At 38.0% G+C, this 15,208-nt stretch overlaps 2 protein-coding genes and 1 long non-coding RNA gene across 9 annotated transcripts in view; 2 read left to right on the plus strand and 1 right to left on the minus strand.

The window, feature by feature from the left end:
• LOC145445926 (chondroitin sulfate proteoglycan 4-like) overlaps positions 1–6,152 on the minus strand; it is a 39,109-nt gene extending 32,957 nt beyond the window's left edge. Inside the window, exons 1-6 of the mRNA XM_080324082.1 lie at positions 5,959–6,152; positions 5,041–5,207; positions 3,751–3,967; positions 3,406–3,546; positions 1,796–1,964; positions 398–520 (exon numbers count right to left, since the gene is read on the minus strand). Coding sequence (XP_080180208.1) covers positions 398–520; positions 1,796–1,964; positions 3,406–3,546; positions 3,751–3,967; positions 5,041–5,207; positions 5,959–6,022 — 881 coding nt within the window. The 5' untranslated portion in view covers positions 6,023–6,152. The remainder of the gene's footprint in view (positions 1–397; positions 521–1,795; positions 1,965–3,405; positions 3,547–3,750; positions 3,968–5,040; positions 5,208–5,958) is intronic.
• The window catches only part of LOC145446931 (armadillo repeat-containing protein 8-like), a 393,366-nt gene that overhangs the window by 210,346 nt on the left and 167,812 nt on the right, over positions 1–15,208 (plus strand). The window lies entirely within an intron of this gene.
• On the plus strand, positions 6,594–9,704 carry LOC145447042 (uncharacterized). The gene is made up of 2 exons (XR_013917424.1): positions 6,594–8,546; positions 8,987–9,704. It is a non-coding gene; the product is annotated as an uncharacterized LOC145447042 (long non-coding RNA).

A 15,208-nucleotide genomic window follows, 5' to 3' on the forward strand; every position in this document is an offset into this window, starting at 1 on the left:
GGTACTGAACTTCAATATACAACTGAATAATATAATCTTATTGAAATCAACCAGAGAATTATCGGCTGACACTCGTCAGGGGTGATCGTCAGCAACTAGTGGGCAATTAGTAGAGAATAGTTACTTTGAGTTTTCTACTAGTTTCTGACAAGTGGCAGCCGAAAACATTCAGGTTGGTTTCAATACGAATATATTATTCAGTAGGAATTACCGTTTGTTTCAAAAATGGTAGAGATTTCAAATTTGGATTGCACGGCTTCGACTGCTCGGAAGTGAGCCAAATTTGGTACGTAGCGTTTCTCAAGAAACCTAACAACCTAATTACTATAGATGTGAAATTTGGAAAAAGATATATGTGGTATATTTCAACAGCCTTAACCAACACCGCCCGACTTACTTGATTGTGTGCCAACCTCCGTCGTTGATCGGAATTGTAGAACGTAAACTCAGGACGCCTCCACCTTTATTTACAGACGCCCCGATAATGCCGTCGACCATCTCTAGTACGATAAATTCACCGCTGCCAACGTAGAATTAAAAGCAAATTGAAAACCGTAATTGGAAATAATAAAACCTTTGGAGACAATTGGACTGTCGATTTTCCTGAATTTCTAACCTTATGGAGTGGTCACTTGAGGATAGAGGTGCTTCAATCACTTATAGTAGGTGCTCAAGGACAAGTGGACGTAATACCATTCAATAATTTCAAAAAAATTATCAATTTCTGTGATACATGCATGCATCGCGCAGTTGTAATTTCAGTCATGAAAGTAATGCACGTATGTATATATGAATGAATATAAATGCCTACTTTTACTATATGAGATTTGAAGCATAAAAAGTTTTCCAAGTCAATTGAAATTTGGAGTAATCTCATCATAAACGAGTTAAAAAGAGCTTTCTAGCCAGATTTTTTCACACCAATATTTCGCAACCAACTCCTGTACAGAGCTCTTCATGCAAACTCCGCAATACTATATTAATATATCCTCACCAGGATGAATTGGTCATTTATTAAAATCACATCTCACGAGTCTATTCAACAGATCCACTGTTTCTTTACGAACTAAATTATTCGACTTTTGACCATCTGCGGTCAACAGCTTCCAATGGTTTGTGCCAAACGGGCGCACAGTCGCAGTTGAGAAACCCTAACAACTTATAATGACCGATACAGTGAGATAAAGTGACATTGCAAAATATTCGATAAACGGATCACTCAAGACGCTCGCAAGTAAGCAATGTAGAATGGACATTAGGATTGTACAACATTTGGAACTTATTATAAATGCTGCGTTGTGTGTCTGGATTATAGATAAAGAAACATCAATGAGCCTGCAAGAAGCTCACAGGAAAGCCATCAAGATTCCGTTTGAAAATAACTCGCGATCATTAAAGCATAGCTGATTAGCGAATCAAGATTTTGTGATTGCGAATCTTCTCGCCATTGTATATTCGTATGCGCTCGCACACCCACTCTTCGGTGGTTACTTTCAAACGGTTTCGCGGAATCTTAATGAATTTCCTGTAAGGTTCTTGCAGGCTCATTGATGTTTTTTTTATCAATAATCTATACAATTCGATATTACGACGTGGTATTTTTAAAATTTTGAACAACCCTAATGGACATGGAATTTGCCATAGCCTTCCATTTTCACAGAAGTTTTAAATGAATTTGTGTCATTACGTGATTAGGACTCGGGTCTTGACATGATATTAAAAGAATTCGGGATTTAGATTAAAAAGATATGGAACCAGCCGATTCCCGACGCAAACACATCTGACATCGCCTCACCTCACACTACCCGAATGATACAAGATGACTCCGTTGCGCTTCACAGTTTTGAGCGCGCATTCAAAGCTCGCTTCACCGAGCACCAGCCAGCGGTCCAGCGCAATGTAAGATGACGGCGATGTAAAAGCAAGTGGGGTGTATTGGGGGGCACTGAAAATCCGAGGACAGCCTGTAAAAAGAATCTACGTCAGTTATCTTGGAGACGAGGTATATTACAGTTAGTCACTCGACATGACAAAAATTAGTCTTGCAAGCTCCTGATATATATTGATTTTCGAAATTAGTTCCACTCAATGCCAATAGTATAATAGGCCTACCTGTATTAAATCTTTCCATTAAAATTTTCAGCTTTTTCAAATTACATTACAATTTGAATTATAGCTACAGTTTTTTTTCCAAATTAGATTAAAATTAGAATTGAAGGTACACAGTTTTTTTTTCAAATTCGATTACAACTAGAATTATAGCTACACAGTTTTTTTTTTCGATTAGATTAAAATTAGAATTAGAGCTACACAGGTTTTTTTCAAATTAGATTACAAATAGAATTATAGCTACACAGTTTTTTTCAGATTAGATTACAATTAGAATTAGAGCTCCAGTTTTTTTTCCAAATTAGATTACAAATAGAATAATAGCTACACATTTTTTTCAAAATTATTTTAAAATTAGAATGATAGCTACACAGCTTTTGTTCAGATTAGATTAAAATTAGAATTAGAGCTACACGGGTGTTTTTTTAAATTGGATTACAATTAGAATTAGAGCTCCAGTTTTTTTTCCAAATTAGATTACAAATAGAATGATAGCTACACATTTTTTTCAAAATTATTTTAAAATTAGAATTAGAGCTACACAGTTGTTTTTTCAAATTGGATTACAATTAGAATTATAGCTAAACAGTTGTTTTTTTCAGATTAGATCAAAATTAGAATTAAAGCTACACGTTTTTTTTCAAATTAGAATATAATAATAATTTTAGTTAGTTTTTTTCAAAATTAGATTAGAATTAGAATTTCTGAATCCGCAAATATTGAATCGAGTTCAGTCCGTGTCAAATCATAGTTCATTGTCATGAGCACGAGAATAGCAAATGTCTGAATGCATACAGCAAGCTTGGCTTGTTTCGCACTATACAATTCTCCCGTGGCATTTACAGGAAAAACAGAGATTAGATTAGAATTGATATTCAGCAAAGAAGCCTTTCACAAATTAGATTGGAATTAGGTCGGCGGTATTTTGCTCTAATTAGGCCTAGTCTGATTACACAATTAGAATTATCTAGCGTCCAAGTATGCTCTGCATAAAATCGTTTTCCACAACACAACTCAATGCAGAAACCAGTATGCTCTTTAAATACTTCCATTTAGCATTCTGTAACATGACACATCGCAACTTTTTATAGTGTACAAAAAACAGGTCCTTGAGCTGGATTATGGCCCATCGATCAAGAGACGTGATGCCACCTCCGACGATGCAGAAAAGTCCTGATTTTATTTCCAATAAGAATCGATATAATATAATCAACTCAATAATATTGGAAGACAGAAGAATGGGTCAGTGACAATAACATTGTTTTTTGTAATTTTGCTCAAAAAACAATGACTTACCCGAGAAAACGTTTGACAAAATTCTATCACGTCCTTGATTTCGCAATGGAGTCAGCAAATTTTTCCCGTTGAATTTTGCTTCCAAAACGCATCCCTTGAAAAACTCGTTCTGTACGTCGTCTGTCAGAGTTACGTTTCCTCCTGAAATAAAATCTCACTTTGAGCACCTTCAAATGGTATATCGTACGATCAAACTGAATGATATTTGAACAAGGTTGTCGTAAAATTCTAAAAAATAACTTTGAATGTACTTTTGACCGGGAACGTATGCAATTACCTATTCAAGTACTCAATTTGATAACAGTAAGTCCTTATGAAATGTTACTATAACACTCATCAACATACCAATGCCGCCCACAAAAACGCCGAAACTTGGATCGAACGTAGGCCTGCTGTTCCTCGGTGAAGCGACCTCAACAGTGTTGTCATCCTTGCCGTTCAAACTCAACTTGACGTTGCTACCGGACCGAATCAATTTGAATCTGTGCCATATCAAGTTGTTGACAGGCTTGTCTTGCGAAAAGCTGAGCACATCCTCGCCATGTCCCAAATTGATTTTCACCTGAAAAAGTTACCGAATTTAAATGACAGCGTTCTACAGTGTAAATATTCAATATCTCCATCATTTAGGAGCGAGAGATGGACCAGAGGTGAGACACCACAGAGCTTTGTTGGCTGCCATCTCAAAAAAATAGAATCACTAGACTAGATCAATTATTACGTATGGCCTTGATGAAGAAAAAACCTGCCTGGCTCGAGGCTTTCATAAATATAAACTGTGGAATTTGAAGCCACGCGGCCCCATAATTCATAGAGTTTAGAGAATATTCAATAACACAAACGTCTGTGATTTCAAATCTTCTTAGATAAATCTTATACCTTTATCAGACATCTGATATAAACTTATATTGTATATCCTTCGGACAAGTACAAGATAGGCTACAACTAACGAGCTGTCAAAGGGATATTAATATCACACAGTCTATTCAGGCTTGTTAGGAAATAATTCAGGAAGTTATCACCATTGACAGATCGTACAAACTAGACAGCTGTATATAATTGTTATAGCAAAATATTTCCGACCCAGCTCCAAACAAATTCTGGCAATATTTCTGTAAACGTGCCATGGGAGGGACGGGAGACAGAAGGGTCATTTTACAAATAGAAACAATTTGTTGTTAATGACAAATTTATTAATGGGGTAATTAGACGAACAATAATAAACTTTACATCAAATTTATAATTTCACGTATTTCTCTATAGGTTATGATTTTTATATCACTTCGCAGAAGCCCGGTCATCATTTTTTCAGTATTTATCTTTTCATTATGTCTCCTATTTATTATAATAAGATAGGGAAATCTTAAATTTTGAACATGTATAACTTCGCTTCTACTGGTTGGAATTGAGCCTAATTTGTTGTGCATCGTGTTTTTCAGAGAACGTAACAATTTCATGGGGTAGCCAGTAGACTAAAATTCAAAAAATTCACGAAAAAAGTTTGTGAAAAAGTCATTTTTGAACAGCCCTACTGTACAGTAATTGGTGATGGATATACCAGGGATATCTAGAAGTTCCGAGAGTTCTAGATATCCCTGGATAATGTGGATGATATACATTACAATAAAAACTCACTAGAAGCCTTCCATGTACTATTGCGACGTGCAGATACTGAGAGCTCCCACTGGCGTGAAGCAGTAATCCATCTGGTGAGCTTGTGTAAAACTGCAGTTGCACTAGCGTGGAATCCTTTCTTGTCGACTCAATGGATTGAAATATGAAGCTTTGCCCATAGAATGATACTGGAAGAGTAGGTAAATTCGCATTCAATATTTCAAAAGAATACAAACCGAATTCATTACTGTTGAATTCCGAGAAGAAACTTAATAGGAGAATGCATCAAGGGGCCTATCCCAGCCACAAAACGCATGCAGTGATCATGGTGACATAAACAGGATAGGTTGGGCTAATCTGCTGAGTAATCTGGAGTAATTAGGGAATTTGCTATTGAGTGTATACAGAGTAGTAGTTGCCTAGTGGCTAGTATTACATCTGTAATGGGCCAATACCAAGTTATCCTTTTTGAGGGCAAGTCATATAAATAGGTTTAGGTTAGCTCTACTAGAAAATTAACAGTCCGAGATTTTGTCCGTAATACGGTAATCAAACTAAAAATCAAGTTGACTACAGTATTGCGGTACTGTTAACCAAAATATATAATGGCAAGATACATTCATCAAGTTCTTACATGCAGTTCTAACCAAAATCTACCCTACAATAACCTACCGGTATACATACACTGGTGACTGGATTCATGGGATCAATCCAAGTACTCAATCATTTGTCTTCAAATGGAAGGATTGTCAATTTCTCTAAGTTGGCTATATCTATATGAATTTTTTCCCGGATGGTATTCACTTTGGTATGCTCTCTAGTACGAGTGTACGACACCGAACGGGGCGAACGCGCCTACACCCCGATCTCGTCATCATCATCACGGCATGACTTTGTAATCATATGGTTATTAATTGCTTCTGGCTCAACGCTACTTACCAATGGATAATACGCCGTTGATCCCAAAATGAGCCGCTAGCAGAATTGTTATGATTCGAATCATAACTGCCGTGCCCAGGGAACGTTCCCTTCGCCTAAACTCAAACAAACTAGCATAACACAGCTGTGAGACAACCGCGAAAAGGATTAACGCAGCGAAATCACAACTGAGAAATTTTCTTCGATAATCCAAATACAAGCTTATGATTCCGGAAACCAGACTCCGGACATTGTTATCCGGGTATAAATGAACATATCTAACTTGGGCAGAAGAGAGCAGAGAAGAGACGTCGTTTTATTCGTCAAACCCACTGAGCTATATAAATACAAGCCTGCCAATCAGCATTTAAAAATCACAATGAAAATGTATTCAACACCGTGCAGACTCGAGAACTAGATTCATCAATGACCATGAGCATTAAAGATCGGGAACTCGGGGGAGCTTGTTGCAGATATTTGCTAGTAGGTCGCCTGTGGCATTGGCACTGCTGGAGTTTATTTATGTACGTGATATCCGTGAAAGTCTATGATAGTCTATGCTAATTATAATGTATGGTTACCATATTTTGGAATCGGGAAAGAACGACACTTTGTCAAAATTTTCAAACTTAGAATACCGGAGGAAAATCCTGAAAAATTGGTCAATTTCGTAGTCGGTTGACTAAAAAAAGGTCAACTTTCTCGCTCAGCGCCCAAAATACTATTTTTACCTTCACTTTATCAGGTGGTTGACTAAAAAAGGTTAACTTTCGCTCAGCTCCCGAATTACCCACCTGTTCAGTGCTATTTTATGGTATCTCTTTAGATTACTAACCTACGGATAGGTACGCAAGTATCGTCGTTACGCTCCGGCATACTTTGAGGGATGTTTTGACGTTGTTCCATTTTCCTGACAAGATTTTAATTTGTATTCTCAGAATCAGTGCGACAGTAGCTCTCGATTTAATTAAATATCACCCCTCGAGTCACCACTGCTGCTTTTAGATTGCTCCCTGCTTGCCGGAGCGTAACGACAGGGCTTGCGTATCTATCAGTGATGAGCGGATAGAGCTTTTCGAGACTCCGAATCCCTCCGACAACTTTAGTGTCTGAGAAAAACTCCCTCCGACTCCGAAGAGCTCATTCCCAGACTCCGAGATACTCCGATGAATCTCGTCAAGTATCCGAAACAGTGGCAAGCATGGTACATGGTACACATGGTACAACATGATACATGTGATACTATGGTTGGCCTCATAGTATTGTTTACTCTCCAGTCCCCAATTGCAGTGCACATGGCTGATTTTTATGCACTTGGCAATACATATTACAACTTCACAAGTTGTCAACTGTCTGTGTTTTGGTTTGTAATCGTAATCGATAGTGTATTGTGGTCAGAGCTATCCAAAGATATCGGAGACAAAAGTTACAATACTCCGAATTTCTCCGAAAATAAATCTTTAGTAAACTCCGACTCCGCTCCGACTGTCGCAAAATCGGCAAAACTCCGCTCCGAATCCACTCCGACTCCGCTCCGATGCTCATCACTGGTATCTATCACAGGTGAGCGGATTTGAAATTTCTATGTCCTAATCCAATCCAAATCCGAACCTTCAAATCCAAATCCAAATCGTAATACATAACTTTTTCATATTCAAGTCCATGTCCAATCCTAATCCGATTACAACTGGAAATTCAGGAAAAAACTAATTTATGCAATGAAGGGGTGCCTTTATTTTGTGCTAGGAAACTTATGAAAATTATGGAAACTTATGAAACTTATGAAAACTTATGAAACTTATGAAAACTTATGAAAACTTATGAAACTTATGAAAACTTATGAAACTTATGAAACTTATGAAACTTATGAAACTTATGAAACTTATGAAAACTTATGAAACTTATGAAACTTATGAAAACTTATGAAAACTTATGAAACGTATGAAAACTTATGAAACTTATGAAACTTATGAAAACTTATGAAACTTATGAAACTTATGAATTATGAAACTTATGAAACTTATGAAACTTATGAAAACTTATGAAAACTTATGAAACTTATGAAACTTATGAAAACTTATGAAACTTATGAAAACTTATGAAACTTATGAAAACTTATAGAAACTTATGAATCTTATGGGAAATTATGAAACTTATAAAACATGAGGTAAATTAATTCAGATTCGAAGTTTATTGTGAGACCATTGCCTCGGTATTCGATACCAAATAGGGATTTTTAAATCATGATTGCAATAATGGCAATCAAGATTTACATAGACCAGTGGTTGCCAAAATCTTCAACCTCGCGGCACCCTCTGTAAATGGAAAATAGTCAGCGGCACCCTAGCATTATTGACCTTTTTTGGCTAGCAGCACACTGTAAACTACCGGAACATTTTACAGCGCCGATGTTCGATAGACACACGGAGGTGATCTCTGACGAAGCTATTTTACCTATTCGGTGACCGCGAGTAGGCATTGCCTTCTTGTAATATACTTAAAACCATGCGGTAACTAAGTGCCAGCACGCCTAATAAGAGAATGCTGGGGACTGTTCTGATTGCAATATGAATTTATAAACTTGAACATTGACGACGCTTCATTTCTTGGTGGTTATTAGGAAGGCAATGAGGTTTTGAAAACCGCATTGTCTCACAGGCGCCAGTATGTCTGCGATCAATCAACGCATCGTACAAAACTGGATTAACCCTTCTCGGCACGCGATACGTCTGGTAAACCGAGTTCGCGTGGATATTGGTTGTCGGCATGACAGAAATAATATTTTTACAAATAAACTTCACATCGAGACCGACGGATTATAATTTAGATCAGTGGTTCCCAAAGTTTTTCGGTGTCAGGGCCAAATTTAGAATTGCAGAGCACGGTCGGGGCCGCACGAATACCAGGGCAATTAAACGGACCCAGAATGTCATCAAAATATGATGATTGGTCGATGTGCGGTGATTCTATCTACAATTCTACATATAATTTTTAAAATCATAATCATTGGGAACGATAAGTAGCAACATGTTCATACGTCACATATGAGTGTATCACGACTAGGGGTGGGCAAAATCGAGTATCTGAGTGACTCGATTCTGAATCACGTAAAATGTTTCGAGTCGAGTCGAGTATTCGAGTATCACTCATTATGACGTCATAACAAAATGTAGGATGTCAAAGATCAAATGAGTACCCTTTATACCACCACAAAGAATATATAATGCCTGTTATCCATCTCATTAAAGATAGTTTGGAATTTTTTCGACCATACGGGTTAATTGCACTTTGTGACAATGTTGTGGAATGATCATGACTTCGTAAATGTGTTATTTTCAGTAACGTTCGTATAGCTTTGTACTGTCTGGGATGCTGCGATACGGCCATTCAAGGCTTCCACAGGCGAAAATGGTATCGAAACTATAGTTGTCGTTGATAAATTACCTTGCAGTGGCGAGGAGTGTATAATTTTAGTACTCAAAAAAATCGACTTCTACTACTCGACTCGAATCATTGAAATTATTACTCGATTCAGATTCGAAAACTCGAATCATTATGCCCAGCCCTAATCACGACTTCGCGAGTATCTTCAATAATATCGCGAACCGAAAAGGCTGTCTTAAAGCATAGTTTAAGTTTATCTAAATACTTGAGTGGCATTGACGTCGACTATTATTTCCAAAGATACCAATTCAGCGTCAATCAGAAAACGCGACTGTGTCGCAATCTTCATATGCTAAATTGCTAACGCGTGACCCAATTTGATTGCCGCGCGGGGAAAGTTCAAGATTGCGCAATGTGCACAATATCTCAGATGCGCTGGTAGACGTCTCATTGTTTTGATGTACTGTTCTTCACAACAGATTAAATAAAAATGCTAACTCTCTGGACGAAGCTTTAATTCTTCCACAATTACGAACAATGTTTATGTAAATTGCATCGTTAATTTAGGAGAATACCAGATACCCTGATTCCGACATAATTGTCTACTTAGAGCGAAATGCTGATAATCTCTAATTTATTTCTGATATTTTTCAATGCTTTACAATTTTGAATCTAATCTACTTCTGGTTTTCCGGAAAATAGTACTGAACTGTATAGTCCGGAACGAACCGAGGTTGTTGTACAGACATTTGCCATTCTCGTGCTTATAACAAAGAGCTCTGACTTAATTGTTATGAACTGAATTTATCTCAATTTCCACAACTGGTCGTGAAAATTATCCGAGTTATCCAACTTCACACTGACAACGCCCACGGTTTTCACTTGGCATTCGAAATAAATTTAAGCAAAGTAAAGGTGAATGAGTCCAGTATAATTCACGGTAATAAATTTTTTCTTTCCAATCAGGTTTATAATATAGGATGAAGCGGGTGCGGACGGTTTCAACTAAAATTGATTGATTTTTTGGCTTGTATTCATTTTATCATTGCGATTGTTGCTTTACAATGTTTTTTTTAAAATTCTCTACTAGCTACTGACGATTACCCCTAACGTGTTTCAGCCGAAAATAATCGGGTTCATTTCAATAGGAAGATATTCTTAAATTGTATATTGAACGGCTCTTCATCCAAGAGCCATTTATCTTCATAAGTTTCCATAAGTTTCATAAGTTTTCGTAAGTCTCATAAGTTTCCATAAGTCTCATAAGGTTTCATAAGTTTTCATAAGTTTCATAAGTTTTCATAAATTTCATAAGTTTCATAAGTTTTCATAAGTTTTCATAAGTTTCATAAGTTTCATAAGTTTCCATAAGTCTCATAAGGTTTCATAAGTTTTCATAAGTTTCATAAGTTTCATAAGTTTCATAAGTTTTCATAAGTTTTCATAAGTTTCATAAGTTTCATAAGTTTTCATAAGTTTCATAAGTTTTCATAAGTTTCATAAGTTTTCATAAGTTTCATAAGTTTCCATAATTTTCATAAGTTTCCTAGCACAAAATAAAGGCACCCCAATGAAGGGATTCGAAAATTTTCTTTCACAACCAACGATTCACTTGATTCAAGATAACCTAGTAACATTAATACATACATACAATACATTAATAACTGATCTGAATAAAGTTTGTCGCCATTCGCCACACGACATTTCAATCTCCCAGAAAATAGGTAAATCCAATCCAAATCCTAATCCGTTCCTAAAAAATGTATAATCCAAATCCAATCCAAATCCGACAAAATTTCACAAATCCTGTTTTTTCAAAACCTAATCGTAATCCATGCTCATCTCTGGTATCTATTGGATTGGAAGTGCGGAATGCGGAACCCGCACCCATTGGCGTTGCAGCCGCGGATTATACCACTGCGCTATCTCGCCACGACGTAGCCGTAGGTTAGTAATCTATAGTATCTCGGTCGAATTTTGCCCGGTGTTTAACCAAAGTTGTGAAAAAAAGAGGACAAAACCTCAAAAAGGAGGACATTTTCAAAAAACCCGAAAAGGGAGGACAAATCCTCCTAAAGGAGGACGTATGGTAACCCTATATAGGCTAATACCCATAAATATAGGGCTGTTGCTGTATTTAGATTTGAAATTGTCTTCTGTGTGTAAAATGAACAATAGATTGAATTTCTAAACTTCATAGTACGACTGAGCCGATTTTCTATCCAGCCATTACAGCGAAAACGGGAGATTTTGGTCAAAATAGCAGTGGCGGCTCGGCATTGCCCCAACTAAAATTCTGTTCAATAAAAATCATTATAACCATTTATAGACGCACAGCAATCAATATATACCGAAATCACTGCGAAAATCGCATTCTTCTTGTGCTTGCGCTTGCAAATGCCCATATATATATAGCGAAATCTGCGAAAATCGAATCCCTTCTGTGTTTTCGCTTTGTAAATTCGTAGCCGGGGCATGCTCGGGTAGCGCTCATAACAAGCTCTCACAGTGTATATGTTCTCTCAAAGCCGCTCACTATAAAGAAACGGTGTTCTACTCTCTCCTATTCACTAAATTACAGAGGAAGCGGGGCAACTAGGCAAAGTTGCCCCTACAGTGTGATAACAATCGGATCTACATCTGAACTATGTTATAGTCCTATGCGTTGAGTCGACCGTTGCTGGTATAGGTCGATTTTGACGGTGTTTCGCACCATGATAATTCTTGAAACTTTGGTAGCCTATATCTCAGTGGTTCTCAACCGGGGGTCCGCGAAGCCTCAAAATAGTTGACAACATCATTTTTATTCTTTCACATTCGGAAAATCACGAGGCATTTTCGCTTCATTGCTAGTAAAACTCCAGAGCTCACATCAACAGAATGACCGTATGAAATGAAATGTTCTATACTGTGCCGACTCATTTTAATTGCTAAATTGCCAATAGCATACTGATACAAACATTTGCTGTTTATATATGTTTTGTTGGAGATTGTGGAACAAAGTTGGATAAGTAAGGTCAATCACGGTGACTGCGAAATGTTTAGAAAAATCCATTTTCTCCTGTGATATAAAAACCATAATGCATAATAACATCAAGATAACCTGATGGAGAGAATAAATGACCAGACTAGACGTCATGTTCATTAAATAAAAATTGTTTGTCAAATTTGGGACCATAGGCCTATTTGTTGCGATGATACCCAAATGTGTCGATGGAAGTGTTACGCGCTATCATTTCATTAGCCACCATCTGTATTTGTGGAAATAGATATTCGGCACTCGTTAATATCAAATCGACCACGAAACACGACCACGAATTTCAACAAATGCCGTTGCAGAATTGACTTTGAAATATTAGAAGTCAACCCAATTTCTATATGAATAGTATGATTTTATTTCCAGGAAAATTCATGTTGTTGCTGTTTATCACTAAGCCTTACAGCTATCACGTGCACAAGAAATATGATGATTGCACGACAGAGAGAGAGAGAGAATCTTTATTCGTATACAATTGAGCTAAATTTGATAAACAAATTCGTGGGGGGTCTGTGACGGTCCGAAAGGGGTCCGAGACGACGAAAAGGTCGAGAACCACTGCTATATGTGATGCAGTGAGGTTAATGGATGGTGAGGCCAGTGGCGGCTCGTCCTATAGGGCAACTGGGGCATTGCCCCACCTAAAATTCTGTTCAATAACAATTTAACCATTTATAGACGCACAGCAATCAATATATACCGAGATCACAGCGAAACCCGCGTTCTTCTTGTGCTTTCGCTTGCAAACGCCCATACATAGCGAAGTCTCTGCGAAAATCGAATTCTCTTCTGTGTTTTCGCTTTGTGAATGCCTAGCAGGGGCTTGCCCCGGTAGCGCTCATAACAAGCTTTCACTATCTATTCTCTCAAAGCCGCGCACAATAAAGAAACGGTGATTTACTCTCTCCTATTCGTAAAATGGCCGAGCAACCGGGGCAAATATGCTTGCTCGCCCCTAAGGTGTGATGTAACAATCGTATCTATATCTGAACTCGGTTACCGTAATATGCGTTGAGTCGACCTTTGCTGGAATAGGTCGATTTTGACGGTGTTTCGCACCATGATATTTCTTGAAACTTGGTATGATATGTCGTGAAGGTAGTATTTAACACTGCTCCAAGTTTCAGGCTTGCTACTTAAAGATAATGGTTGTAATTCCGTTTCCGAAGTTCAGTGTGTGCTGATCTATCATGTACATAGTAAAGCAAACAGATTTTACTCAAAAGCCGGTATTGGTCTCCATTGATTTTGACGATGTTCTATACCGAGATCGGTCATGACATTTGGCACGATAAGTGTTAGTATCGACCGCTGTAACAAGTTTTAAGTTTGTCACTGAACTATGTGGGTGGTAATTTCGTTTCCAAAGTCGAGTAAGAGCTGACTCTTCATTTATCGCCAACAAATTTACGCAAAAGCCGTTGTTGGTCTCTATTGATTTCAACGATGTTCCATACCTAGATCTGTCATGAGCTTTCGCACGGTATGTCTGGATTTTAGTATCGAACACGGTGCCAAGTCTTAAAGTTGACACTCAATGATTGAGGCAGTTATTTCGTTTTCGAGGTCGAGTATGGTAGAGATGCGCGCTGATCTGATACTTAGCCTACCTACGTCATTGCGGATCTCACGCAATAGCCGGTGTCGGTCTGTGCTAATCTATAGTCTGCGTTCCATAACGAGATCGGTGATGATATTTCCAATGGTATATCTCGATGATCGCATGAAACAGCTGACCAAGATTCTCGGTTTGCATTCAAGTATTCACATAATTTTATGTTCGCCAATGTCCATTTCACTGTGAAATTGTGGCCTTCAAACCATTTGCTTACAATCCCCTGTCAAATGCGATAGCTATTTCATTTTCGATGTCGGCTAACAGCTGATCATTCGATCAGCCTATTCCTCGATCTATTTTACTCAAAGTTCGGTGTTCGTCTGTTTGTATTGATTTTGACAGTGTACCATACCGGAATGGGTTATGAGATTGCGTATGCTACTTCTCGATGATTTCTTGTAACAGTATACTAAGTTACGGCTTTTATTCATGTATTTATTGATTAGTATATTTTCCAACGGCGATTTCGCAGCAGACTTATAGACTGTAAGCCGTATGTGTTGTGTCACAGTCTCCAGTTTCAAGGCCAAAATGTCCTATGATGTTCCCAGACCGAAGTTCCGAGGCTGCTGTCCTCAGTTCTTTAAAGACCATTCAAATTGATGTTCTGGATTCAATATGACAGGCCCAATCTATGAGATAACAATTGCGTATGTGTCCGAACTCGTTGACCTTTCCAGTTAGGCTTACGCAATCTCTCGAGTTCTAGTCATTGGAATGAGTCAGGTCAAGTCAAGTGCGAACATGAATCGTATTGAATCTTTGCTCCGTACGTAGTTTACGCAGTTGTCTTTAGAGCGAAAATGAGAGGTCTAGAAGTTGTCCAGTCTATTGATCCAATCGTACGCCGGGTGCCTACGTTTTGGTTGCCTATTATCACCTGGTCGTAACCAGAGATGGCCACAGTCCGGTTCAGGAGCCGGAGCAGGATTTCAATGTTTTTTTACCTGGCCGGACTGGATCCGGATTTTGAATTTGGGGTGACGGTCGGATTTTAGCCGGATTTTTTTGCTGTGATATGATTAATTAGCATTGTTCTGGCAGGATTTTTTCGGATTCCGAACTGGACATTCACCAGCCGGATTTCTTTGGACTATGAATTTCCAATTGCCAGCCGGATCCGGATAGATTCGGATCCCGAAATTTTGGAATCCGCCTATCTCTGGTCGTAACCACCAGCTCAGTGGTCGTAACACACCAGGATCGTGTACGAAACACTTTCGGACGGGCTT

This window comes from Botryllus schlosseri, chromosome 9, assembly GCF_051294905.1.
Source record: "Botryllus schlosseri isolate E-star chromosome 9, Bs_hap1, whole genome shotgun sequence".
Classification (NCBI taxonomy): domain Eukaryota; kingdom Metazoa; phylum Chordata; class Ascidiacea; order Stolidobranchia; family Styelidae; genus Botryllus; species Botryllus schlosseri.